Below are 27852 nucleotides of genomic sequence, written 5' to 3'. Positions count from 1 at the left end.
CCACGCCGCGACCGCACGCAACAACAGTAAACCCAAGATCGTGGATCTATGGTTAGTCGTTACTTTACAATTATTAGCAAACACAATATCTGTGATGTACTTCCGTCCACGGCTTGGTGAAAAGAGGCCGAGAGGGTGGCGTCAACGACCCCAAGCTCGTAACCCGACCCCGCAGTCACGTGCCCCCCCACCCGGCCGGAGATCAGCGGGCACCGGTCCACCGTTCTCACGCGGGCCGAGGTGAACATCCGCCAGTAGACGATCGTCATCCACCGAAAAAACGGAGTCGTCGGACCGCGGGGAGCTGCCTACCGAATCAGAACAATTCCCGGCCGGTATGTCAGCAGTGCGGACGACACTTTACTCCATTTCCCGCTAGTGCGTATTGTAGGGGTTGAGGACGGACTTCGGGATGAAAACAAACTTGGGAGGGTTTATTGTACATTATATACAGAGAGGTGAGAGTCAAGTAACAGTCGTACAGTCATTATGGGCCGGCAGCAACTCGGACGCTGCGGCCCGCGGCAAGATGTTCGAGAGAGGTCAATCAGGGAATGCTCTGGTCTCTGGCATCCTCTTTTAAACCCTTCGAGGACTGGAAGGCGCGTCATGTTCGGCCCATGGGAGAGTCCGCTCAGATGACGCCATTTTCGGCCAATGGTAGGCATCCGTGCGGCGGTGTCACACCCGGCGGCTCCTTGCGGTCTTGCCTTGCTGACTTGCAATGCGCTCTTCAAAGGCGGACAAGGGGGACGCTTGGGCTCCATTGTCCGAGGGCCCACCTACTCCCGGCGGTACGGCTCCGCTGGCTTGCAAATGACTTCTTCAAAGGCGACCGGTGCGACGCTGCCAGGCCTTCCCGGTACATCACAGCCGTCTGGCTTCAGGACTCACGTTACCTGGAACAGTGCCGGGCTATCCCCTCGCTTTCTGGAAGAGCCAAGCATTGAATAGCTCCACCTGCGGCGCACGAAGTGGGGGCCTTCAACTTGTTTGCTCGAGCGCTCCTCTGGAATGTGCTTTCCGCGTTTCTGCGCTTCTCAATTAGTTGTTCTGCGATTCGATCTGGTCTTGGGAACTCGAAGTAGGCGCAGGAAACAGCACCATATCTAACAGTATGAGCCATAACAGCGCGAACGCCGGCAGCCAGCGTCGGCGAAAGGTCGAAAAATAGAAAAATGAACCCCGTTTAGCGCAAACCAATGCGCCGAATGATGTCTCTAGACGTTCAAAAGCAACCCCAGGTAAAAATTTGGAACCGAGAATAAAAAACGCTGTCGCGTTCCACTCTTGAAGGCGAAGCTTAAGCGTCTGCTTTGCAGCTGTTACGACGTCATATGGTAGCTACGCGGCCGTGCGCGGCGCAGCAAGGAAGAGCGTGGTTGTGCGGCTAGTATGCTTCGCATAAAATAACTGACCTTTCCCCGAAAACATAATAGGCCGACGGACACAGGCAGCCGAGCACTTGGGCGAGTGCTCGCGCGAGTACTTTTGCAGTTGCGTTGGGGGTGATTGCACGGTGGCTTTGGCCCTGTCTTGGATCTTCTTTGCAGAATCGCTTTGCGCATAATCGGAGCCCGCCTGTTCGACTTGGGAACTCTTGGTTCAAAACACGCGAGAGCGCTTGGTCAGATACAATGACATCACCAAGCACTACCAGCTAGGCAGGCAGTTATTGCCCCCACTTCACCCCAAACTGACACGTCGCCAGGCAGTCATCTGGTGACAACTGCAGACACAACCCTTCTCCAGTCCGGTGCGATTGCGGCACATTTTCCCCGCGCAATACCCGCGTGCTCTTTGCAAGTTATGTCAGGAAACTAGAGCGACACTCTCACATATGTTGCAGGGATGTCGTGTTATATCAGCTACAATGGCAGTAGCTCTGGAGTGTCTTGCGTCAAAGTGGGCCGCCGCTCTGCGCAGCTCAAACCTTAAGATGCAAGAGTGGGCTGTCCAGCAGGCCTGACAGGCGGCGACGAGGCAAGGCCTTGAAGTCCCCTCTGGGAGACCTGAGCCCGGGTCGTTAAACACTGACGGATTTAGAATAAACTTCTTTCCATTCATCCAATTTTCGCGTCCTTCGTTTAACCGTTTTCTCTAGCGCTCCCCAGTGGCCACTGAAATGCAATGTTCAACGTACACGGAAGCCACATGGCGACTAATTTGTCTTTGCAAAACACCTTCAGCTGTCAAAGACCTCACGACACCAGGCTGTTCCACTTTCTGAGCGTCCATTAAGCCACGCAACCATGTTCGACCCAGTGTATGAGAGCATTAAAAAACATTTATCCTGACAGCTGCGTGCCACTTTTGTAAATGGCAGATGCCTGTGTGCTGCGCGCATACCTCGCAGATAATGAACAGAACCATTATTGCGCGTGGTTACTTGGCTATTTTTGTTAGTTATTTTCATTTGACTCGCCCTCGTTCATCAGAAATGCGAAGATACAATGGAATATACAAATGCGAAAGTACAGCTTGATAAAGGGCAAAAAAGTGTCGCTGGAAACACTTCACTGCACGTACCCAAACCCTCGCACTAAGATATTTAAATAACACATCGAAGGAAAAGTGACGGTATATAATGCCTCAAACAAGGCAAATAAACAAGTTGCGCAATCACAGATTCACAGAATCCTAACGCCTTTCCGCGCTCCACACCTTCCGATGTATCGCGCGCGAAGGAAGGCAGCGCGTTTCCTCCTCACCTTTCTCCTTTGCTTACACAAGACTGCGCCACCATCATCTTCTCACCCATGCCACCCCTGCTTTCACTCGCACATACAGCATGCAGCGCGCGGTCGCGATGTTATCGCCCTTAGGGCCGATTTACGCTCAAACAGCCCATCGCCGCACACCGCACCGCATGCAGGCGGTTCGGAAAAAACGGGCGGTCGTCGCGATTGGTCACAAAATTGCATTTACGCTGAAACCACACTATGCGGTGCGGTTCGCATGCGCCCTCTGGTTGTACGAATCGGTAACCAGCTACTGGCAACATACATCAGCGAGTTGGCAGTCCCGTGTGCTGGTGAGCAGCAAAATTTCGCGTCGTGCCAGGATATTGTTGTTACATTTGCTCTCTAATTAGTTATTTTTTATAATTAGCTCGAGTGGTTCGCATGCGCCGGCATCCGCACTTGGTTTGGGCAGGCGACGTCTGTCAACTGGGCCAACGTTCGGCAGTGCGCAGAGCAACGCTGTTCGAAGTCGGCAACGATCGCCAAGAGCAGACGACACTTGCATATTTTTGTCGATGTGGGTTGAAGCTTCCGCGTCATGGTGAAAACGCGACTCTTGCACTGTCACATTCTGTGCTACATGTGTGGCGTTGACGTGGTGACCCACCTTTGGAACACGGTGCAGTCGTCTTACTTGTGCCGCTTTTTAAGATTTTTTTATTGCTACCGCATAATGTTGCGACAATATACGTCACCGTGTGCTTGGTTGTGTGCGGCGCGAAGGCGCACTTTTTGTAGCTGTCCTAGCGAAAGCTTGTGTTGTGTCCAAGCGACGCGCCGCCCCTCCTCGGCTGGACAAAGCACCAGTTCAGACGAAACAGGAAGTGACCCCACCCCGAGTCAAATTCCAAGAATTCTCCATCAACCCCAGCGTCTCGGCCACTAGACAGCGACCGAGAGTTTGCCCCCTCGAACATATGCGGCTCTCGTCTGCGTCTCTTGTAGAAAGTAAACTCAGTCTGGTTCCTGCCACCAACTAATGCGCATTCCTTTCATGGATGGGGCCAGACCCTGTACGCAACAGCTTGCAAGAACGCGCATACGCGAACACAAAGGTGTATCTAAGCCAATGAGCAAGCGATATATCGCAACAACAGTGTAGCACGCTGAAGCGCCACAGCATTACCTATTAACATACTCCTATACAGATGGTTCTATTATCACGGAATACAGTTGTGTTGATTGACAAGTCACTTCATCACTGAGCATGCGTGTGAGTCATCAACAGTGGCTTGTTGATTTAGTTGCACTTTGCTGCTGAGGTCTCTAGTAGCTCTCAAGTTAATAGTGAGTCTACAATTGATTACATGATGTAATATGGCATCGCACTTCTGAACAATGATGTAACACTGAATGAACGTAGAGGAGTGCACATACCTAGTAATTGTTCATTCTATGTTTCGTCATTATTTCAAAGTGCACTGCCATGTTAACTCATGACTAACCAACTAGCCATCAGTCCATCTTGAGCAATTGATTACAATTATGACAGACATAAAAGTGATATGTACACATCACAGTTACTTCTTCAGGCAGAGATGCTTGTCAGATATGTTTTCAAGAGAAGAATGTATGCAAACAAATATCAATTCATATTGCTGAAAAGACACTCCATATAGGCGTGAATTCACGTAATGTTTCCATTTCTTGTTGGTGCTAAAGATGTCCCTGCGCATAGAAGTAGTGTTATGTCATTCATGTGTTAAGCAATGACAGAGGTTTACGGGGCACACAAGGCAGCAATGCCCATGTATAAAGGCCTGGGTGGCCAGTCTGCTACCCCTTCACTATTTATCCATACCTCTAACAGCATTTAAACAATGTACAGCCTGTGGTCAAAGTGAATACAGGCATGCTTGCTCTCTGAGCAATGGCGACAATCAAGGATGATTGCCTTGAGACCGTTTGCTGCTGTCAACATCATTTATGCATGCATTCTTTTTTTATTCTTTTTCCTAGATAAAAAAAGAAGCATGTGCAGTCGGTGAGCTGTAGCAAAGTAATGTTATTTGATTGCGTTGGGCATAGTCCAAATGTTATTAATGTAGTGACAACATAGCTAGCTAATTCACAGCCACATTAAAAAGAAAAACAAGTGCGTAGGCTAACAAACAGGTGCACAGTACGTGTACTTCATCTCAAAGCAAACTAAGATCATCAAGCGACTATAGAGATCTAAATCGTTCAGGCCCCCTAGTACTTGGAGCTTCAACGGTTGCATCCCCCTGATCTAAAACTCTCTAATCATCTTTGCAATGGCTGCAGCGATCTTGCATGCGAAATGGTTGACATAGTAAGTCGTTTTATATTTGCCTTTCTAAATCAGTAACAGCTTAAACTGGTACAAGACAATGAAATAAAATGCTGGCTCATATTGTGCGCAAGACACAAGTAGGGGAGCACATTTGCCATGCCTGCTGTAACACCAATTCTAACATGCGGTAGCTTGTAGGCAACGAATGCATGTTCATTGTATCAGTGTACCTTGCACCTACCTCTAAGGAAAGCACAGAATGTCTGCATTGTAGACCTTAGCACCGTGTGCGGGGCAGCACAAGAAAATAAGGGAATGTTTGTTGTAATTTTTATTTTTATAACCAACAGACAGTTTCTTGAGTGGAGCTTTGTGATGAATTCATATGTACTGTCTAAATCTGCAATGTGGGCATGTTCTATTATCCAATCACTTCATACGTAGTCAAATGAATGCAGATAGCCCCATAAACACTGTGAAACAGAACGCAGAAATTTGCAGTTAAGAAGCCATAGTGACTCACACTCTGTGCTGAACATAAAATAGAAAAAATGCGCAGTAGGAAACTGGGTGCACATTCTCGTGCCATACAAATCCATATATTACAAGTAATTTTTCACTCGTTCTCGTATTGCGCACAGTTGCACGAACCTTACTGCAGCATCCTCTGTGTAGTAAAATAATCTTGCAAATCACAGCTACTTGTTGACTCTATTAAACTATATTAGCACCCAGGCTCTCCTGTTTTCCTTCACGCATGCTACAATAGAATGGCTGTGCTCAATCACCTCTTTCCATTCCACTGAAATTAAGATAGCATATATTTGTTACCAAAATATGCTCTAAAGCATAATTGTTTATCATTCTTTAAGCCTCTGAGAAGTAAGGATGGACGTTCAGCCTTGCTGTTGCGGCATTTCATAGGTTCTAATCCACCGTCATATTTCTAAACAAGCAATGATGAAATTATATAATCAAGCCATACCATTAGTACAACTGAGGTACTGCTTCGCCTGGGAGTCTCACTACCACCTCCCCAATTTCGTAAATACTTAGACATATTGACAACCTAGACATGTTGAATTTAACTTCACAGCCTGTGTCTTATTACGACAAATAAACCAGATTAACCCAACAGCACAAGGAATTATAGTCATAATATATTCTGTTTGTATGTTTGTTGAATTGCACAAATCATTTTTGTCGCCCTTACAGCCTAGCTGGTGCTGCCTTTCTTTATAACAATTAAGCAACAACCTTACTTTGTGCATTGCTGTGAGAACTATAACTAGCTTCACAGTAGCACTGCATATGTACCCTCAGACCACAGCGTAGACATGCTTTTGTGCATACTAGAGGCTGGCCCCAATCAGCATAATTTTGAAATCTAGATGAACAGTGTTCGAATTCATCTGTATCAAATAAATGCCTGTTCCATTGAGAGGCTGTGTATTTGTGTGCGATATAGTTATCAATTCACTATACTTATGGCAGAAGAACAGAATACACAGAACAACAAAATCAAGTTCTCTCTGAAAAGCTACTTTTTGCCACTATTATATGCAGCAAAGTAAGACTTCAGAAAGCACAAATGTGGCTTGGGCGCATCTTTGTGCATTGTGAGATGGGTGAATCTTAATTTCATTCAAACCGAAATTGAACAAAAATAGTAAGTGTCAAATATTGAATAGTAACACGACGACGTGAGTACTTGTAGTAGCAATATTTATTTCCATATATTTAGGTACCACATCTTGACCAACTAGTGCAAAAGAGAGCTAAATATTGGGAACAAAGGATGATATTTAAATGCAAGACTACTAAATGTTATATAAAAAACTACTTGAATGGTGTATCAACAACTTTACAGCCTCATTGCAAAGAAGATATCCGAGAAATAATGGCTGCTTTATGAAGAGCTTCCAAAAATGCACAATAAATTGTTTCCAAAAAACATGAAAGTTGTAGAAAAAATCTACATACTGAAGGACCAATGTTTTGCGGACACATGTAAAAGGACTTGTTGCAAGAAAAACAGCACAGACTTGTCAGATAAAAGAAAAATATGCTAGATTGAGATGTATGGTTGGCCTTAGGCAAAAAAAAAACCTTTTTGTGCCAATATGGCTAAAAGATACATTCGTTACCGTGCTTGCCTTTGGGGGGCTGCATACGCTTGTTGACATGCAAGTACTTGTCACATATTCGTTGTTAAAAAACTTCGAATTTATATACTGACACCAAAGCCTCCTCTGATCCCGGAAAAAGAACAGAATTGTGTTATAGTATACATAACATTTAGAACATCAGGGTACTATTTTTCACATTACGGAAATACTAATAAAAGACAAAACTGCAAGAAACAACATAACACTTCGGCATAATCTGTAACTGATTATATCAACGAGTTTCCCATTTCAAGCGCCAAAGTTGCATAGGGCAGATGGGATATGATATCTGTGATTCAGAGATGCGTTACTGCATTTGGGCACAAGTATTATACAACTGGTCATTTTTTGAATAAAGAAATAACAGGCATTGATTACCAGTATGTCATCATGTCACTTCTATCTGAAAAGGGACTGTCATTTCAAGTCAAACTTGCATTGAGTAGCATATGTTTATGTGCCCATATATGTGTATCCCATGAACCGTTGCTGTAAGTTGTGACCAGTGTCATGTCATTCCTGTATGTAATTGCGGCTTTGCACAATACACCTATAAAATTTTTGATCAGCATTCTAGTACATTTCCTTGTATCTGCACCACAGGCTTTCTGTCGCAACGCCCTCTTCGCACCAATGATAAATGCTGCAGTCAGTAAAATAGAGCTTTAGATTATTTCCTAAACTGCTTTCATTCCAGCCAGTAGATGCCGAACAGAGGCTGTGCCGCAAGTGAACATTTATCAGGGCATTCATCCTAGCTGCTTGTTAAGGTGGCTGTAAGGTAAATGGAGGGAATGTGTACAGGTGAAGCGAAGCTCCGCTGTCGCATGCACGTAAACAAAGCTTATAGTTATTGCATCAAAACATTTTTTGCGTCAATCCTCCAACCATGGAGCATGTAGGGACAGTGTGGAAAGCAGACACCGAGAAGATGGTGCGGCTAATGAACACATCTCGAGGGACAATCAGCCTCCCTATTAGCACTAATGTAAGTGCAGCCCAGCAGCTTCCCCAGTGCTGCAAGGAACTACTGAGGTGGAGTACAGCTCACAGAACAGATTGTTAGCGTGAAAGGTTGGTGTCGTGTTCCAGGGCTTCCGTTACTGAACTTGAAACATGTTTTATTGCATGGGCAGCAACTTAACGGGGCAGAATGACAGACAAGGAATTTAAGGACAAAAAACGCACCACAGTTTGGCGGCCAGCGATTATATACACATAGTGGGCGAAGGTGATGTGATTACGATATGGCCCGCGTGACGGAAAGGGAAACGCTACCACACATGTACACGTGTACAGATATGCCACAGTTGGGCAGTGGCAGAGTAGGTGCTTTGCTGCTTCGGCACATGCGCAAAAAGTTGCATAAGGAACTTTGCATAGTTTACATTACAGCAGATGACACCTAGCACAAAATGAATAATTGCAATACGTAGAGCAGTGATACAACTTCTAAGCCATTCCCTGGCCTCCCCTCTTCATAAAGTGTAAAATATGCAGAGACAGCTCTGGAATCAAACATGTACAAAGCAAGGAATGTGCTTTGATACAATACCTATATTGAGATGCATAAGAACATGAGCGACCAGCGATGCTTCGGCAAAGTTTATTACTTCAGAGCACATGCAACTGACAGGAAAACATCACAGACGATTGCGACATTCCCTAATACGAAATTTGAGTGCAGCTCTACACGTGTTGTCATTTCGCTGGCGTGGCCAATCGGCCTCCTTTGGCATGTTGCAAACAGAGCGAAATGTGGCGCCACTGCCTTGCTAATCTGGACGTCGCACGAGCCAGCGCGTGGGTGACGCGTGGGCATGATTCACAAAAGCCACCGCCAAGAAACCTCCCAGACATTGCTTGCTACTCCGGCACCATCTCGTAGCTACCGTCACTTCACTTCGCTTTTATTCACACGCTTTCGACATACACTCCTCTGCTTACTGCCTCGTGGTTCTGCTGCACCTTCCACTCCGCTTTCCTCCTCGTGCCTCTTCTCACTTGCCACTTTTTTTATCTCCCACTGCATGCTGTGTTCGCTCTCATCATTTGCTGAACTCGTTCGCGCGGTTAAATGAGCGAAAGAGTGGTCCTTACAGCACGACAAAAGCTAAAGGGAAACCGGCGATAGGAATACCCTGAATGCATGCGCTATAAACCACGTTAAAGGATTGATTGATAGCACGATAGACGTGGTCTACAAGGTACAGTTGACACATGGGGCTGATTATGTGGGTCAAACAGACAGGAGCGTAAATGATTGACTGTGCGAACATCGACACAACTGCAGTCTGATACAAGCATCTTGAGACCTTGCCATATATTGCGCTTCATGCCATATCTTCCACAGGATGGGGATCTGATCTTGCTGAAATGGAGGAACTAAATAAAAAGAAATCATGGTAGCCTACAACATCAAGATGACCCCATGTGCTATCTATATCACTCAGGAAAGAAATTAGCTTAATGACTGACCATAGATGGCGTGCGTTGACTGGAAAGAGCATCCCTGCACATGCGAGTAGGCTATATGGTCTGATTTTCCGAAAAATAAAGCAGTTGTGAATTTGCACTCAGGTGTTATGCATTGTTTTTCTCTCTTAAGTCCTGTCCCTTCGTCCCTTTGAGCAACATCGTTATGTCAAACCAACTATTCACTGTGAAATGTTCTTTAATTATATGTTTTTGCTCTGCATTCCGGCGTCCCACAAGGCTCCGTCCTCGGGCCTCTTGTTTTTCTAATCTACATCAACGACTTACCTTCTTCTGTTTCCTCTCATACCCATTTATTTGCGGATGACTGAGTAATCTTCAGAGAAATAACAAGCACTGACGCTGTAACCACTCTTCAGACTGACCTGAACGCTATTTCATTGTGGTGTAAAACATGGCTAATGGAACTTAACATCACAAAATGTAAATATCTTCGTGTATCAAGATCTTGCAACAGTATCCCCACTTACTCCTTAGATCATGTCCTCTTAGAATCGGTAGGCTCATACAAGTACCTTAGTGTACACATCACTTCCACTCTCACTTGGTCTGCACATATCACATACATAATTAACAATGCTAATCGTATGCTTGGTTACATCCGCCGCAACTTTTCTAAAGCGCCCTCATCCCTCAAACTGCTGTTGTACAAAACATTAATACGTCCGAAACTAGAGTACGCCGCATCCATCTGGCACCCTCATCATGAAAACCTAATACATTCTCTAGAAATGGTCCAAAATAACTCGGTTCGCTTCATTCTTTCCAACTATAACAGGAGCGCTAGCATATCTTCAATGAAATCAAGCCTTAATCTACCATCCCTAGCCTCACGTCGCAAAGCGTTTCGTATCTGTCTGTTCCATAAGATGTTTCATCATCCACACCTGCGTAGCGAATTAATCCCTCCCCCACGTCACCTATCATCTCGATTAGATCATGCCTACAAGGTCGGTGTCCCATTTTGTAGAACTAACGCTTTCTTCCAGTCATTTTTACTTCGTACAGCAGCAGAGTGGAATCACCTTCCCGCACTGACAGCCACCATCAAAGATTACCAGCTTTTCAAGAACACCTTAGCTAATGTTGTATGAGTAGACACACTTGTTAACTTTTATTGAAATGCTCCTATTCCTTGTATCACATTTCCTATTTTTTCTTGTTGTGTATGCCTGTAACCACTCCCCTCTCCAATGCCAATGGCCCAGAGGGTACATGAAATAAATAAATAAATGAGCGAGATGGTCATGTTGTCATTCGTATGGGGGCAGTGAGAACTTGGAGCCATAGCATAGAGTTCGCGATGGATGACCTGCGTCAAGTTTGGCGTTGTGGGCGGATGTGACGCCAGAGGGTCGTTGCAGGAGGAAGTGGCAGCCGTATTTGTAAGTCGGTCGAATCGTTGTACGGTGCGTTTGCTCTTCGCTTGCTCAAAACTACGGCATTCCTTAATGATAGACTCAACCGTTGAACAGTTCCTGCAAAGCAGAAGGTTGAATGCAAAGTCCGCGATGCCCTTCAAGATGTGCCCAACCTTATCGTCGTCCAGCATGTCCGCATCCGCTTTACGGCAGAGAGCCATAATGTCTTGAATATACGCGACGTACGATTCGGTTGATGTCTGGGCACGAGACGCTAGCTCTTGCTTGGCCTCCATTTTACGTCCCCCAGGTCTTCCGAAACGATCCCGTAGCTTTTCCTTGCAGGAGTCCAAGCTTCTAATGTCGCCTTCATGCGTCTCGAGCCATACCTTCGCGGTTCCTCGCAAGTAAAAGATCACGTCGGCCAGCAAAGGTGTGGCATCCTACTTGTTGTGCTTACCGATGCGTTCGTACCACGTCAGACAGTTTTCGACGTCGACCTTGCCAGTACCGATGAAGATTTCCGGGTGACGTAGCTGGGTTAGCACTGCTTCCGCTAGTGTCTGAGCGGCGGAGGCAACGTCAGCGGCTGAGGCAACGGCGGTAGCCATAACAGCGGAACCGACGCGACGTCCACTGCGAAGATCCAGGGCCGGCTTGTTGCTAGAGTACCTCACACGTCCCCCTCCTCTTCATCTCAGAACGTCCTTTTGTCCACAGCGGCGAAAACTCGTACGTGACAATATTGTGTAATTCCCGTCTGCTGTCAATACATGGGCATCTACGGGTAGGAGACGGATAGTCCCACCTTTGTCCGCTAGAATAAAACTCAAGTCTTTGCAAGTTTCATTCAGCTAATTAACTATGAAGTATGCTAAACAGAAGTTACAAACAAATGTGTTTTGTTTCGTGCACTCATTTGACTGCGCCCCGGTCAACGCATATCGTCGCTCCCGTGGAGGCTCGGTTTAAGGGCCACCTGCGTCCTGTACCAAATCAAATCAAATAATTTTACTTCCCAGAAAGGAAATATTCTGGAGAGGTTCATTGCCTAAAAGGTGTTACGGGCAGCTTGACTAGGCCAAAGAACCCTTTACAAGGCAGTTGGGTCTACAACAAGAGTAACTAAATCTATAATACATAATATCGTAAAATAAAATAATGAAATGTGTTCTAATATTCCCTAATAATGGTACACTAACTAAATGAAATAAGAATTACTTATGTCATTACATCATATGCAATTACACGTCTGAAAAAAAAACAAATAAAGACCAGAAAGTACCAAGTGAAAGGTGAGATAGACCTATAAAACGTACCATGTTTGGAAAGAACCAAATATCGCAGAAATAATATACTTATATATTGTCGATTTTCTTGCTGTGTGTTTTGTGTTGTACGAAGTATAATACAGTCAGAAAGGTAGGTACAAGCAGAAGAAAAATACACATAGTTACCACCAGTGGGCGTTTTTTGTTGTGGTTACGTCATAATCGCCTAGGCGACCTTATAATAATAATAATAATAATAATAATAATAATAATAATAATAATAATAATAATAATAATAATAATAATAATTATTATTATTATTATTATTATTATTATTATTATTATTATTATTATTATACCTATAGTCGGATACAACTTTAGAAAAAAGGGGAGGCCCCGCCCAGATGACCGAAGCGGCGAAGTCACCGGCCGTCCGGCGCATGACGTTGGTCCAGAGTGCACGCTCATTGGTGGCTGTCGTGTGCATCCGCCTCGGAGGAGTAAACGCCCCCTTTTTTCTAAAGTTGTATCCGACTGTATATATACATAGACACGTCCATTGATGTAAAAGAAACCAGAGCTTCGCTGCTCGTCCTTCTTCACAGAGTACAAGGGCTGATTAATTTTTAGAGCGCAGCTCTTTGGCCCTCGTTCCTGCGTTTCGCGTCGCCGTTGTCCCTCGCCGTAACCAGCTCCGCAGCCGTGGCCAGCGCGCTTCTCTAGCTGCGCGCGCTCGAGGCTCCATCTCTTGCACACAGCGCGAGCCTTGCTCTCTTCACTCCTCCTCCACTGCCCCCAGTGCGGCGGCAATCAGAGCGCCGGCTCAGGCGCGGCTGATCTCCGTGATGTGCTGCTGCCCAAGCCGAAACGCCTAGCAGCCGCCGTTCGCCACTGCGTGTAACCCTCCCCCCCCCCACCCCCTCCTGGGTGGCCGCGACCGGATACCGAAGCGTCGGCTCGGTATCAGCGGATCACGCTGCGCGCTTCCCAAGCCGAAACGCAGAGCCGCCTTCAGTTGACTCGCTAGCAGCATAGAGAACGGAATATAACAAGAGCGGACACTCGGCGAAAATTGGAAACAGGAAACACGTCGCGCTATAGTATTAACGCCGACCATTTGGGGCCGCGAGCATCGAAAAAAAAAGAAGCGGAAATGAGATTAACAGAAATTGTTTTATTTTTTTTTATTCTTTCCCGGCAGAGCTAAAGATAACTGTGTAAAAATTAAACTTTCCGGCTTAATTCCGTCGCCTAGCGACCGGCGAACCGGTGAATGACGAGCCAGATGCTTGCGTCATTCGTCAGACACACCATAAAGTAATTCAACAAGACGGGACACTCTTCAAAAACTGGCAACAGGAAACACGTCACGCCTGGTTTCAACTCAATCCGTTAGTTGACGCGAGCATCAGAAAAAAAGACTGTGAAATAAACTTCCAGACAGCGTTTTATCTTTTTTTTATTCTTTCCCACTAAAAGTAAAAAAGTTTTGCGTGTAAATGAACTTGCATGTTGCAACTTATTTTTGTTGCGTTGCCTAGCAACAAGCTATAGCGGCACGCCAGACGCGCGTGCATACGTCATGCGCCAGACAAGCCACAGGAGTGAGCGAGGCCGGCTGCGCATGCGAAGCTCGCGTGCTCGCCCACCCATCTGTTTTTTTAGGCTCCCGGCGTCCTCTTGTGCTCCGTCTGCATTTCGACACGGCACCGCTGACTACAGCAAGGTGAGGAATTTTGTTCGACAGTCGGCGACGCACTTCAAGCACATTTAGGCTATACTGCACAAAACTGAACCTATATAGTGACGCACTTATCGAAAACAGCTCCGCGGTCCAAGCCTAGTTAGTATGAGTTAATTACTCGTACTGGGAGATGTTTGCGACGCTTTCTATGACCCCAAGCATAATTGTAACTTATTTCGGTAGTTTTTGGGCACGCTCGCCGCACCTGGCTTTCGCCCGAAAAGCACGTTGGCCGTGTGAGGCAGGTTCGCGTGTACTGAATCTTACCGGGCCGAGTTTTGGCGCTTTCTCTGACCCCAGACATTATTTTAACTAATTGCACTACTTTTTGGGGTACTCTTCAAGCAAAGCGACCGCGCTCGGTGTAGTGGCGCAGTTAGCGAAACGCAGCTCGGCTGTGTGCCGCAGTTAGTTTCGCGTGTACTGAATCTTACTGCTTACTGGTAGAAGTTCGGGACGCATTCTCTGACCCGAAAAAGTATTGCAATTTATTTAGTAACTTTTTGGGATATCTTGAGGCTTGCTCGCCGCGCCTGGGGTTGTGAAGCTGTTAGCCAAAAAGACAGCCGGCCATAGTGAGTTAGTTTTGCGTGTACTGAATTTTAGTGGAACAAGTTTGTGACGCATTTTATAGGCCTGCAACAACATATACCTTACTTCGGTACTCACGCTTCTCGAAAACGCGACGAGCGATTGCCGAGAGTGATAACACAGTAGTGTTGCATGCGCTAGCAGGACGCGTAAAAGATAACACGGAGGAGCTCAAGAACATGACATTTATGTATTCTGAGCGACTGAAAACAGGCTTTGCACGCACGAATCTGTCTTGAGTGCGTCTAGAAGGCATTCTGCGAGCGTGTAACATGGTCTGGCTGAGCCTGTGTTGTAGCCACCTCTGTGTACTTGGCGTACCATCGCGTCGACTGAGGCCAAGTTGTTTTGGAAACGCGCAGTCACCCGTGTATTTGTGCACTTAAAGTGCAGGAAATAATGCCCGAGAAGGGAGTGGTGCTTGAAAATCGCATGTTTTGTTCAGATTTTATGGCATTGTTTGGGTAGAGTCATTGCTGCGAAATGTACGTAAAAGTGAATTTATCTGTAATGCCGCTCATTCATCACTTACGCACGTTTCGCCTCTACACGCAATACTCCTGTTAGGTCAAAATACCCAAATGATACATGCTTGTAATTTGCTTTCAGCTGATGGCATCCGGTGGAGCTTCGTACGGCAACGACTGCTGCTTACCTGGTGCCACAACTTTGGATGAATGTCGAAGAAGCCCGGAACGAGTATTTATATAGAGCAAAATAAACATTTCATCATTTCAGAAGACGTCTTGCTTTTTCTTTATTAAATTGCACCTGACGGATACGTCGGGGTCTTGTAAAGGTCGTTCACAATCACTTTTACTAAATAATGAAACGATTCCACGCCAAGGCCACGCGGGGTTCAGCAGAAGCGAAAAAAACATAAATGCCGCGCCGAGCAGCAGAGCCGGCGCGGCGTGTACCAACTTGTGCTCAAAACGCGCGCGCCCAAAACCGAAACCGGAAAGAGTTAATACCATCCGGTTGGTGTGCTACAGTCAATTCGGCCGCTGGGCTCTATGGGAGGGTCCGCTCTTGTTGAAATTTCATTCTCTGTGGACACACCGCCGAAGCGAAACAGAGCGGCTGCGCATCTGAGCGATGGACTGTTCGGGCACCCGTCTGCCTGTTTTTCTATTTTGGGCTTTAGCCTGGTTTAGTGGCCTCCCGGCGAATTATTGCGTTTCTTCGGAACTTCGACATGGCACCACTGCACTATTTGACTACGGCAAGGTGAGGAACTTTGTTCGACAGTCTGCGACGCACTTCAAGCAATTAGGCTTACTGCCCGGCACCTATAGGTACGTCACAAGTCTAGCCTATAGCTAGACTTGTGACGCAGTTAACGAAAAACAGCGTGGCCGTCGTAGAGCAGTTAATTTGAATTAATGAATCGTACTGGGAGATGTTTGCGACGCTTTCTGTGAGCCCCAATGTTATTTTAACTAATTTCGGTAGTTTTTGGGCACGCTAGTCGCACAGGCTGCTGTGACGCAGTTTCGCGTGTACTGAATTTTTCTGCGACAAGTTTTGGTGCTTTCTCTGACTGCCAACATTATTAAAGCTAATTTCATTGCTTTTTGGGCTACCTTTCGAGCGCAGTGGGCGCACCTGGCGCTGTAACGCGGTTGGCGAAAAGCAGCTCGGCCGTGGTGCGCGGTTTCGCGCTTTAATGCACTGACAAGTTCATGGCGCTTTCTCTGACGCCCAACATTGTTAAAAATTATTTTCGGTACGTTTATCTTACCTATGAGGCCCACTCACCGCGCCTGTCGTGACGCAGCGAAAAGCAGCTCGGCCGTGGTGACAAAATTAGTTTGGCGCGTACTGAATCTTACTACAAGTTTGTGGCAATTTTTATATCTCCGCAACAATTTAAGCCTTCTTTCGATACCCACGCTTGTCGAAATCGCGACGTGCAATTGTCGAGAGTGATAACACTGGAGTGCGTTGCTTGCGCCGGCAGAACGCGCAAGAGATAAGCCAAGGAGCTCGAACGCCAGGAACTAGTAACTCGAAAATTCTGTCTTCTGAACAACACCCACGCATTTGTCTTGAGTGCGAGTAGACGTAATTGTGCGAGCGTCCAGCATGGTCTGGTTGAGAGCCTGTGTTGTGGCCACCTCTGTGTATTCGTAGCGTACTATCGTGTCGGTTGTAGCCAAGTTCGCAAAACGCACCGTAGCCCGCGCATTCGTGCTAATAAAGTGCAGGAAATAAGTCCTGGGAAGAGGGGAATGCTTGGAATTGGAATGTCTTTGTGGTATGCACGGCATTGTTTCGGATGAGTCGGGTATTTTCTACGCCGTGTGTGTAAATAAGAATTGCTTTTGTTTGTAATGCCGCCCATTAACCACTTTCGCACGCTTCGCCTCTGCACGCATTATTAATTCTTACTTGTTAATACCAAAATAACACTTGCTTGTAATTTTTTCAGCTCACGTCGTCTGGTGGAGCTTCCTGCGGAAACTAGTGTTGCTTACCTGGTGCCACAACGTTGGACTAATGCGCAAAAAGCCCGTGACGAGCATTTATAAAGAATAAAATAAACATTTCCTCATTTCACCAGGTGTCTTGTGTCTTTATGAAGTTGCACGTGGCACATTAACGGTGGAGGCTTGTGACGATCGTTCGGAATCAATTTTACTTAATAATAAAATGATTTCGCGTGAAGACCACGCGCGATTGAGCTGTAAAAGCAAAAAAAAAAGAAAAACCAACGGAACCGGCGCGACGCGTACCAGCTAATATTCAAAACGCGCGCGCACAGAACCGAAACCGGAAGTGCGCTTCAGGTATTAACGCCGACGGCTTGGTGCGCTGCAGTCAATTCGGCCGCTGGGCTCTGTGGGAGTGTCCGCTCTTGTATTCCTTTCTCTATCATCATCATCAGCGTGGTTACGCCCACTGCAGGGCAAAGGCCTCTCCCATATTTCTCCAACAACCCCGGTCATGTACTAATTGTGGCCATGCCGTCCCTGCAAACTTCTTATTCTCATCCGCCCACCTAACTTTCTGCCGCCCTCTGCTACGCTTCCCTTCCCTTGGAATCCATTCTGTAACTCTTAATGACCATCGGTTATCTTCCCTCCTCATTACGTGTCCTGCCCATGCCCATTTCTTTTTCTTGATTTCAACTAAGATATCATTACCTCGCGTTTGTTCCCTCACCCAATCTGCTCTTTTCTTATCCCTTAACGTTACACCTATCATTCTTCTTTCCATAGCTCGTTGCGTCGTCCTTAATTTAAGTAGAACCCTTTTCGTAAGCCTCCAGGTTTCTGCCCCGTAGGTGAGTACTGGTAAGACACAGCTATTATACACTTTTCTCTTGAGGGATAATGGCAACCTGCTGTACATGATCTGAGAATGCCTGCCAAACGCACCCCAGCCCACTCTTATTCTTCTGATTATTTCCGTCTCATGATCCGGATCCGCAGTCACTACCTGCCCTAAGTAGATGTATTCCCTTACGACTTCCACTGCCTCGTTGCCTATTGTAAATTGCTGTTCTCTTCCGAGAATGTTAAACATTACTTTAGTTTTCTGCAGATTAATTTTTAGACCCACGCTTCTGCTTTGCCTCTCCAGGTCAGTGAGCATGCATTGCAGTTGGTCACCTGAGTTACTAAGCAAGGCAATATCATCAGCGAATCGCAAGTTACTAAGGTATTCTCCATTAACTTTTATCCCCATTTCTTCCCAATCCAGCTCTCTCAATACCTTCTGTAAACACGCTGTGAATAGCATTGGAGAGATCGTATCCCCCTGCCTGACGCCTTTCTTTATTGGGATTTTGTTACTTTCTTTATGGAGGACTACGGTGGCTGTGGAGCCGCTATAGATATCTTTCAGTATTTTTACATACGGCTCTTCTACACCCTGATTCCGTAATGCCTCCATGACTGCTGAGGTTTCGACAGAATCAAATGCTTTCTCGTAATCAATGAAAGCTATATATAAGGGTTGGTTATATTCTGCACATTTCTCTATCACCTGATTGATAGTGTGAATATGATCTATTGTTGAGTAGCCTTTACGGAATCCTGCTTGGTCCTTTGCTTGAGAGAAGTCTAAGGTGTTCCTGATTCTATTTGCGATTACCTTAGTAAATAGTTTGTAGGCAACGGACAGTAAGCTGATCGGTCTATAATTTTTCAAGTCTTTGGCGTCCCCTTTCTTATGGATTAGGATTATGTTAGCGTTTTTCCAAGATTCCGGTACGCTCGACGTTATGAGGCATTGCGTATACAGGGTGGCCAGTTTCTCTAGAACAATCTGCCCACCATCCTTCAACAGATCTGCTGTTACCTGATCCTCCCCAGCTGCTTTCCCTCTTTGCATATCTCCCAAGGCTTTCTTTACTTCTTCCGGCGTTACCTGTGGGATTTCGAATTTCTCTAGACTATTTTCTATTAGATTATCGTCGTGGGTGCCACTGGTACTGTATAGATCTCTGTAGAACTCCTCAGCCACTTGAACTATCTCATCCATAATAGTAATGATATTGCCGGCTTTGTCTCTGAACGCATACATCTGATTCTTGCCAATTACTAGTTTCTTCTTCACTGTTTTTAGGCTTCCTCCGTTCCTGAGAGCATGTTCAATTCTATCCATATTATACTTCCTTATGTCAGCTGTCTTACGCTTGTTGATTAACTTCGAAAGTTCTGCCAGTTTTATTCTAGCTGTAGGGTTAGATGCATTCATGCATTGGCGTTTCTTGATCAGATCTTTCGTCTCCTGCGATAGTTTGCTGGTATCCTGCCTAACGGAGTTACCACCGACTTCCACTGCACACTCCTTAATGATGCCCATAAGATTGTCGTTCATTGTTTCAACACTAAGGTCCTCTTCGTGAGTTAAAGCCTAATACCTGTTCTGTAGCTTGATCTGGAATTCCTCTATTTTCCCTCTTACCGCTAACTCATTGATCGGCTTCTTATGTACCAGTTTCTTCCTTTCCCTCCTCAAGTTTAGGCTAATTCGAGTTCTTACCATCCTGTGGTCACTGTAGCGCACCTTGCCGAGCACGTCCACATCTTGTATGATGCAAGGGTTAGCGCAGAGTATAAAGTCTATTTCATTTCTAGTCTCCCCGTTCGGGCTCCTCCACGTCCACTTTCGGCTATCCCACTTGCGGAAGAAGGTATTCATTATCCTCATATTATTCTGTTCCGCAAACTCTACTAATAACTCTCCCCTGATATTCCTAGTGCATATGCCATATTCCCCCACTGCCTTGTCTCCAGCCTGCTTCTTGCCTACCTTGGCATTAAAGTCGCCCATTAGCATGGTGTATTTAGTTTTCACTCTACCCATCGCCGATTCCACGTCTTCATAGAAGCTTTTGACTTCCTGGTCATCATGACTAGATGTAGGGGCGTAGACCTGTACAATCTTCATTTTGTACCACTTATTAAGTTTCACAACAAGACCTGCCACCCTCTCATTAATGCTATAGAATTCCTGTATGCTACCAGCTATTTTCTTATTAATCAGGAATCCGACGCCTAGTTCTCTTCTCTCCGCTAAGCCCGGTAGCACAGGACGTGTCCGCTTTTTAGCACTGTATATGCTTCTTTTGGCCTCCTAACTTCACTGAGCCCTATTATATCCCATTTCCTGCCCTCTAATTCCTCCAATAGCACTGCTAGAGTCGCCTCACTAGATAACGTTCTAGCGTTAAACGTTGCCAGGTTCATATTCCAATGGCGGCCTGTCCGGAGCCAGTGATTCTTAGCACCCTCTGCTGCGTCGCAGGTCTGACCGCCGCCGTGGTCAGTTCCTTCACAGCTGCTGGGGACTGAGGGCCGGGGTATGATTATGTTGTTCATATAGGAGGTTGTGGCCAAGTACTGCACCAGGGTGGCCAATCCTCCTCTGGTGAGGGAGTGCGTTACCGGTTCTGGTCACCGGGATCAGCCCACACTCCAGGCCTGTTTATGCAATTTTATCAACACGCGGATTTTTTTTTTATCCGGTGGAAAATTGCCGGCACCGGGATTCGAACCACGGACCTCTTGCACGCGAGGCGGGTGTTCTACCTCTACGCCACCGCTGCAAGTCCCTTCTCTATGCTAGCAGCGTAAGGGCCAATTTACGCTCGAGCCGCCCGTCGCCGCAAGCCGCGGCGCACGCTTGCGGTCGCGCGAAAAATTGCACGTATCCAGCACTTGCGCACAAATTACCATTTACACTGTGTGCACAGTGCATACCTTACACATTGTAAACCGAAATTTGTGCACAAGTGTTTGATACGTGCAATCTTTCGCGCGACCGCACGCATGCGGCGATGGGCGGCTCGAGCGTGAATCGGGGCGTCAGTCAATCGCGGCCGTCTCATCGCCGCGCAACGTTCCTCGGCGCCCATGCGCGGCGTCCCCCGAGAAGCGAGGCGCCCAAAGCCCCTCGATAAGAAAGCGGCGCGGGCATGGAGGGGCTTTAGTTGCGCCAGGCTACGCTCCGTTTGCGGCGGCTGGTGCGATATGTTCCGCACAAGACGGATGGTCCGAAGCTCACAGACGGTTTATATTTTAATATAACTTCTCCGTGGCGTCCAAAGGTGCGAGCAAAGACACAATGCAAAATACAACAGCTGTACGTTGCTCCGCTGCGAATTTAACCACCGTTATGTCTAGATCTGGTTATACAACATCCCTTGCGCTTAAGACATGCCATCTAAGGGGGCCTCATCAGTTGCCGAGCTAAAAGAACTGGTCGCTTATGTGTGCCATTGGTAACGAACCCAAACCTCTGGGAATCTTAGAATTCGCACTACAGAATGTAAATAAAGGTGTTTTCAGCAGCACAGCATGTCGCTACATTGCCTGAATGCTAATCCTATGAACATCAACAGTCCTCTTGAGACGGATTCCGCCACGTTTTTTCTGCTATTCTTGGCGGCGATCACCTCGAACGCATTGCCGTGGTTGTCCATCGAGTTTGGCACCACTAGAACACAGCCCATATCTAAAGCGCAAGGCAAAACAATCATGTTTGATGGAACTAAAAAGCGCTCCAGTCGATTAGTGACTGGTTCTGTCTAAGATGGGGCGCCACATAAGATTCGCCTATCCCGTCTTTCTTTCCGCATTGTTTCAACAGTTCGTGTCCAAAAGAAGAAAGAGGTTCACAGGAGGCTCGAAGCGATGAATTCAGCTGCTTCCCTGACGAAGGCTAGCCTCTTGTCGAAACGAAGTTTGCCTGAAGCGACATTCCGATTTCTGCAACTGATAATGAACAACAGTTGAAACATAGTTCTAAGGCTCGTTAGGACACTATCAAAACTATGTCACGGACATACGCTGCGCCGAAGATTCAATTTTTTTATATCGGCATTCAGTACTTCAATCTTTAGAATAAGATTGTAATATATAGCCCAAACCAGTTCTTTCGAAATTCTTGGTCACTTGTCAATCACCTCAGTAAAAGATTGACAGTAGCGAGCGACTCAGTGCGCCAAGAGAAAAAAAAATTAGTAGACGAAGCACGTAGCAACACACGATGCTCTAGCCTCAGCGACCCGCTACAATTTCCCGCAAGCAGCGCTGCAAATCTATGTATAGCAACGAAAAAACACTAAAGGGGACCCATAATGGGGATGCAATAGGTACGAGGTGCTCTGGGGTATGTGGAAAGGTTCCAGGTCTTTGGAAACACGGTTGTTTGCTTGAAATCAGTGGTACAATCAGGAGTCGATGGCAACCAGTGGGGCGCCTCGCACTCACGGGAAGCTGTGCAGGGTGATATAGGCTGGACTAGTTTTGAAGTGAGGGCAGCTCACAGTAAAATTGATTATGAAGAACGACTGGGAAATGCGAAATAAAGTAAATGGGCTGGGAGAGTGTTCAGGTATTTGTACAGGAAAAACATTGATTCACTATGGAGGAAAAGAAGTAGGAAGCTTACGAACAAGTATGCGGCCTAGAGCGCGAGCAACACTGCAACAAAGAACGTCAAGCGGAAAGTCAGAGGGGCTGCAATAATCTCATGGGTGGCGGCAAAGGAAAAGAAACCTGCCATGAGTGACTACTTAAGAGGAAAAAACGAAATCGCGAAAGAAAGAATTTATGATAACTCAAAGGGAAGCTCCTTACTTTTCGAAGCGGGGTTGGGATACTAAGTAAAACTTTTGCTTGGGCTAGTTGCTTCATGCTTGAATTAATAAAGGGAAGGCGCAGAAGAACAGGACTGAAGAAGAACACACACAAGAAGAGCAAGGCACCGGTCCTGTTGAGTGAGTTCTTCTTGAGTCCTGTTCTTCTGCGCCTTGCCTTTACTAATTCAAGCATAGGATGCCTAATTAGAACGCGCACCTATAAAGCGAGATATAAGAAGGAAGAAGAAGCATGTGCTTGCTGCGGTGAAGCTAGGGAAACGACGGAGCATGTTTTATTAGAATGTGAAGACGTCTACCCAGCGGTCGATTTAGGCACCACTGGCCTCCTTGAAGCCCTTGGGTTCAGCGGGAGCAGTAGTAAAGCAAACATGTCTGCAATAGAGATTAGTAAGAGGCGATGCGAAGATTGGTGGAAGAAAAGTAGGGAAACGACAAAAAAGGAAGACGTACAAAAGCAAAGCTCACAATTGAGGGTCACAAAATTTCGGTGTGGGAGTTCATCGTGGGTTTTTCATCTTTTTCTTTCTTTTAACCTAGCTAGGAGATTAGGCAGTATAATAGCAAGAGCTTGGTGGTGCAACCCACTGTCCCGTTCCAGAGGGGATGCTCATAACATCCATGCATCCATAGTATACTAGGCCCCTTGCATGGACCCAACATATATAAGTGACTGCAGAGAACCATCGTGTTGGTGTTGCGCGCGTGGCAGACCTCACGTGATCCTCCGTTCGGAGCTTGCCACGAGAGCGGGTGCACACTATAGCGCATCATTGCATCTCCCACAGATCGGCAAGCGCGGGTGTCCCAGCTCCTCCTGCTGCTCTCCATCCCAGGTCACGTGCTGTTCGTGCTGCTCATCTTCGCGATCAGCGACGCCCACGTCCGCCTCACCGCAGGGCTGGTGCTTTCCTACCTGGTGGCCTCCGTCGTGCTGGTGCGTACGGTGAATTAACGAATTTCCTATTCAGCAATGGAGGAGGGTGAGGAAATGGCCGCGAGGAAAGATGCTTAAAGTACCTTCAGCTCCGTTCACAACATACGACACCGAGGCAGGGCGCAAAAGCATACACATGTAATAAAAAAATAACGAAAGTGACAATGGAGGCGTAAATTAAGGTGCGGTATATCACCACACATAGGATGTACTGCATGTACTTCAGTACATGCACCACACATAGGACACATGTACTGAAGGAATGCTTTAACTGGTAAGGTATACTGTGCATAGTTATCAGCGAGATCCGAGCAAGTGGCAGCAAGATAGGGTTACAAGGGTGATAAATGCTTTTGACACGTCAATGTCAGAACTTATCAAGATGTCAACATAAGACATTTAGATATTGCAATGAAAATATTTGTACAAACATGAAGCAATTACTTAATAAATTGTGCCTGCAAAATCCAAAATTCAGCAGGAAACTATCGATAATCTGTCACAGGAAAGACGATGACAAGTGGCTCGCGCACGAAATCCGGTTGCTATAGAAGAGTGCATAGTTGAGCGATTCTTTCGGCTCTGAACTCACTCACTGCGACAACAGCATTCTCACGCAGTGAGGACCAGCGTTTTACTTTTGCCTGCTTGTTTTTACTCAGCATGATACCCAAGGACGTTCCACAAGTAAGTTTCGTCATTTATTTTCACACGGAAACCTTATTGCCAAAAAAGTACACCAGGGCATCATGGACTATACGCCTTGCAGTATTTTTCCACACCGTCGCCACCGACATTGATGCATTTTTCGCATCGTGCAATCAATAAATCACTCTGGTGAGACTCGGTGTCCTGCAATGCACGGCCTGAGACATGACCTCTTCACCGTACACGATCTGTAGGCGTTCATGGATGACAGCTAGTCCCACGCGCCCATTCATACCAGATAACAGCAGCCACTTCCACTGGCGACCACGTTGTCTGCACACATCTGTCGGCCATCGTGATCAGTGCTCGACTAACCTCGGACACGCCGGTCTGCTGCTACTTTCTCTTCTTCTGCACTCTGCGTACGCTTCATTCCTCCTCCGTTGACGCTCCTTCCATCGCTACACCAGCAACGGACGTGGATTCTTATGGGGATTGTTTGTTTCACCTGGTGTACCATCTTCTCTTTCAGGAAAATAACGAAACTTACTTTAGGAACGTGCCTCGCACTTCCCACCTGCCACGTGCGAATGGACAGAAGTTGGAGTACAAAACATGTAATGAACCGAAAACTTCACCGGCTATAACGATACTCCCTAATGCGAATTTCGAGCGCAGCTGTTTAGGCGTTTTGAATCCGCGATATATTATGGCAAAAAATTTGATTGTGAAGGTCAAGGGTTCTCTCAGCTGCGGCGCGGAGCCTCTGCTCAGCAGCGACAGACTCAGCAACTCCACCAGTAGCGTCGCTCACAGTCGTGAAAGAAAGAGAGAGCGCGTGGCTCCTGCATTCCCCAGCGGCGGCGGCACCGCAGGCGAACTAGCACATGCGCAGTGGGTCCGAAGAACACGCCAGCGCATTGTTTCTGCGCTGGCCGCATGCCTGGTCGTGCCGGCACTCCGCTTCGCTCATCACCCTTTTCGCCATACCCTCCTCTGCCTTCTGGTTGCGCTGCACCCTCCTCTCCGCTTTCGTATTCACGTCTTTCATCCCCCCCTACGCTCCGCGTTCGTTTTCATCTTTCGCTGTGCTGCTTCGTTCGGTTACGCCGACGCTCGCCGTAGGAACGGGCGCCTAAGGGCTGCGCACTCAAAAAAAAAAATCATGAGCCATTCCACTCTGCGAAGATAGATGACCATTGAAGCCGTTTAGCATACGGCGCATAGGTGACACAACATTTTGAACACAGATACGGACTCATTCACCGTGATGTTTATATACATTCGCGTGGACGATGGGGCCACCGCCCCGCGAATTCGGAGGAAACACGCGTGACGCTTCGACGGGACCGCCACCGCGGGCGAGCGGAAGGAAAGGAATCGCTAGCGCTTGGAACGCCGAGCGCCGAACGGTGAACGCCGAACGCCGAGAAAGAGAGGGCAGTGCGAACGTAGAAATGGCCGACACGGGTCAAAGTATAGTAGGTTTAATTTTTCAGGCGGGACTACCGGAAAATATTACGCATCCGAATTCTAATATGGGCCGAACATACGTTTTATAGATCATCAGTAAGATATCCCTGCGTAGTCCAGAGCGTCGGCGGCTGAGCCGGCAGAGCATAGCTACGGCTCGTTCTGCCTTTGTTTTAATATGTTCTATGTGACTGCGCCAGGTGAGTTTGCCATCGTGAATGACACCAAGGTACTTGAAGTCCAAAATCAAGAATTTCTGTCTTGGTGTCGGCCTTACTGTCGGCCCCTTTCTTTCTTTTTTTCTTTGTGCCTTTCTTTCTTTTCTTTTCTCCCCGCGCTAACACTCTTCGGCTCTTGTCCCCCCTCCTTGGGAACGAAGCTCACAGACGTCGGACGACAGCGCTCGTATCCTCTGAAGTCTCTCCCTTTAAAACCAGCCCCCAGCGACAACACCAGCACGTGACGTCACTGCACTAACCGTTTAAAACTAACATGCCGAGGATGGCGAGGCCGCCTTTGACGAAGATAGGCCCTCCTATCGAAACGTTGGCCAGCCTTTCAGAGACACCTTATCCCTGTTTACAAACTTTATACCACAAGGTACTTGATTTCGTCAACTTGAGGAGTGATTTCCTGTCGATATTGTAAAGATGTATGTACCTGTGCAGTTAATGGGAATACTAATACCGCACTTTTGCTAATATTTAACGACATACTTAACCCCTCTAGCCTTGTCTCCAGCATTCCTAAGTAATTCTGCAACGACTGTTTTAGTGAACGTATATTATTTGCGGACGTAAAAAATTCGATATCGTCCGCGTAAACATAAACATGTACTTCCGGACACAAAGGAATTGTGCTGAGCAAAATGTTAAATAATATAGGGGAAGGAACGGAACCCTATGGTACGCCTCTTGTCTGCTTGTGTTTGGACGTCGAAATACCGTGTTGGTAACAATAAAACTCTCTATCTCTTATAAATTCATAGATCCAAGGGGTTATATATTTTGGGAAATTCGTAGACTGAAGTTTATCGTATAAAATACAATGTTCTACAGAGTCGTATGCTTTGGTACATCTAGCGTCACCGAAGCTGCGTACTCTCGTTTGCGGCGAGCAAGTTTAACGCGGCTCTCTAAATTTACATGGGCACACCATATGGAGTGGCCGGGACGAAATCCAATCTGACAAGGACTGAGAAGGGTGTCATCCTGCATAAAATTTGTTATACGGCCGTGAAGAAATCTTTCAATTAATTTGACAATATTGGAAGTAAGAGCAATTGGTCTTATGTTGTCTAAGTCAAGTCCACCTGATTTTTTCTTTAATGGTGGAATAATTTTAGCAACTCTCCACTCTCTTAGAACCCGTGCATTCTTGAGAGAGAATTTTATTATGTTTAGGAGGTCCTGAGGCGCATAATCAAATAAAACTTGTAGCATTCCTGTTGTAATTCCATCTGGAGCGGGGGCTGACGCTGGCAACGAACTAATAACGCTTTCAATCTCTGTCGCTGTTACTGTTTCAAAGTCGTCTGCCAAGGGAGGTTTCTTTAGGCCTAAGGGCAATTTATGTTTCAAACGTGGCGCAAGTCCTTGAGCAATTTCCTCAAGTGATACCGATACTTCTTTTGTTGATACAACGACGGAATCGACATTCACTGTCGCCGGTACAACTTTACGAGATCGAAAAAATTTAAACAGGGCCTTTTTATTGCAAGACTTCGAAAGGTATGTGTAGTGCTTGAAATCATGATCCTCCTTAGCTTTTCAGACGGTTTGCTTAAATGTAGTAGCTATATATGTATATACAGCCCAATTAACAGGACTTTGGTTGAATAAATGTTTCTTCCATGCTGCTTTTCTACGTCTAAAATCTCGCTCGCAGTCAGAATTCCACAAGGGTCAATATGATCCACCCTTAGTAGATTGCACAACAAACTGAGCTTTTTTTGATGACTGTTTTAGAATGGAACATAGGCTCATTGCTCTAATATCCCTCTCCATGCCCTCCTGAGCGTGTAAAGCTGATTTAATGCCATTATTAAAT

The 27852-nt window shown here is 46.5% G+C and overlaps 1 protein-coding gene across 5 annotated transcripts in view; it reads left to right on the top strand.

The window, feature by feature from the left end:
- Positions 1 to 27852, top strand: part of LOC135918035 (solute carrier family 41 member 1-like) — a 640016-nt gene that overhangs the window by 552964 nt on the left and 59200 nt on the right. For all 5 annotated transcript variants that reach the window (XM_065451704.2, XM_070538277.1, XM_070538275.1 and 2 more), the window contains one exon: positions 23534 to 23682. In XM_065451704.2, the coding sequence (XP_065307776.2) occupies positions 23534 to 23682 (149 nt within the window). The remainder of the gene's footprint in view (positions 1 to 23533; positions 23683 to 27852) is intronic.

Source organism: Dermacentor albipictus, chromosome 5 (genome assembly GCF_038994185.2).
Source record: "Dermacentor albipictus isolate Rhodes 1998 colony chromosome 5, USDA_Dalb.pri_finalv2, whole genome shotgun sequence".
NCBI classification, from domain to species: domain Eukaryota; kingdom Metazoa; phylum Arthropoda; class Arachnida; order Ixodida; family Ixodidae; genus Dermacentor; species Dermacentor albipictus.
The sequence above is the reverse complement of the archived record's forward strand: the minus strand, read 5'-3'. Positions and strand labels throughout refer to the sequence as shown.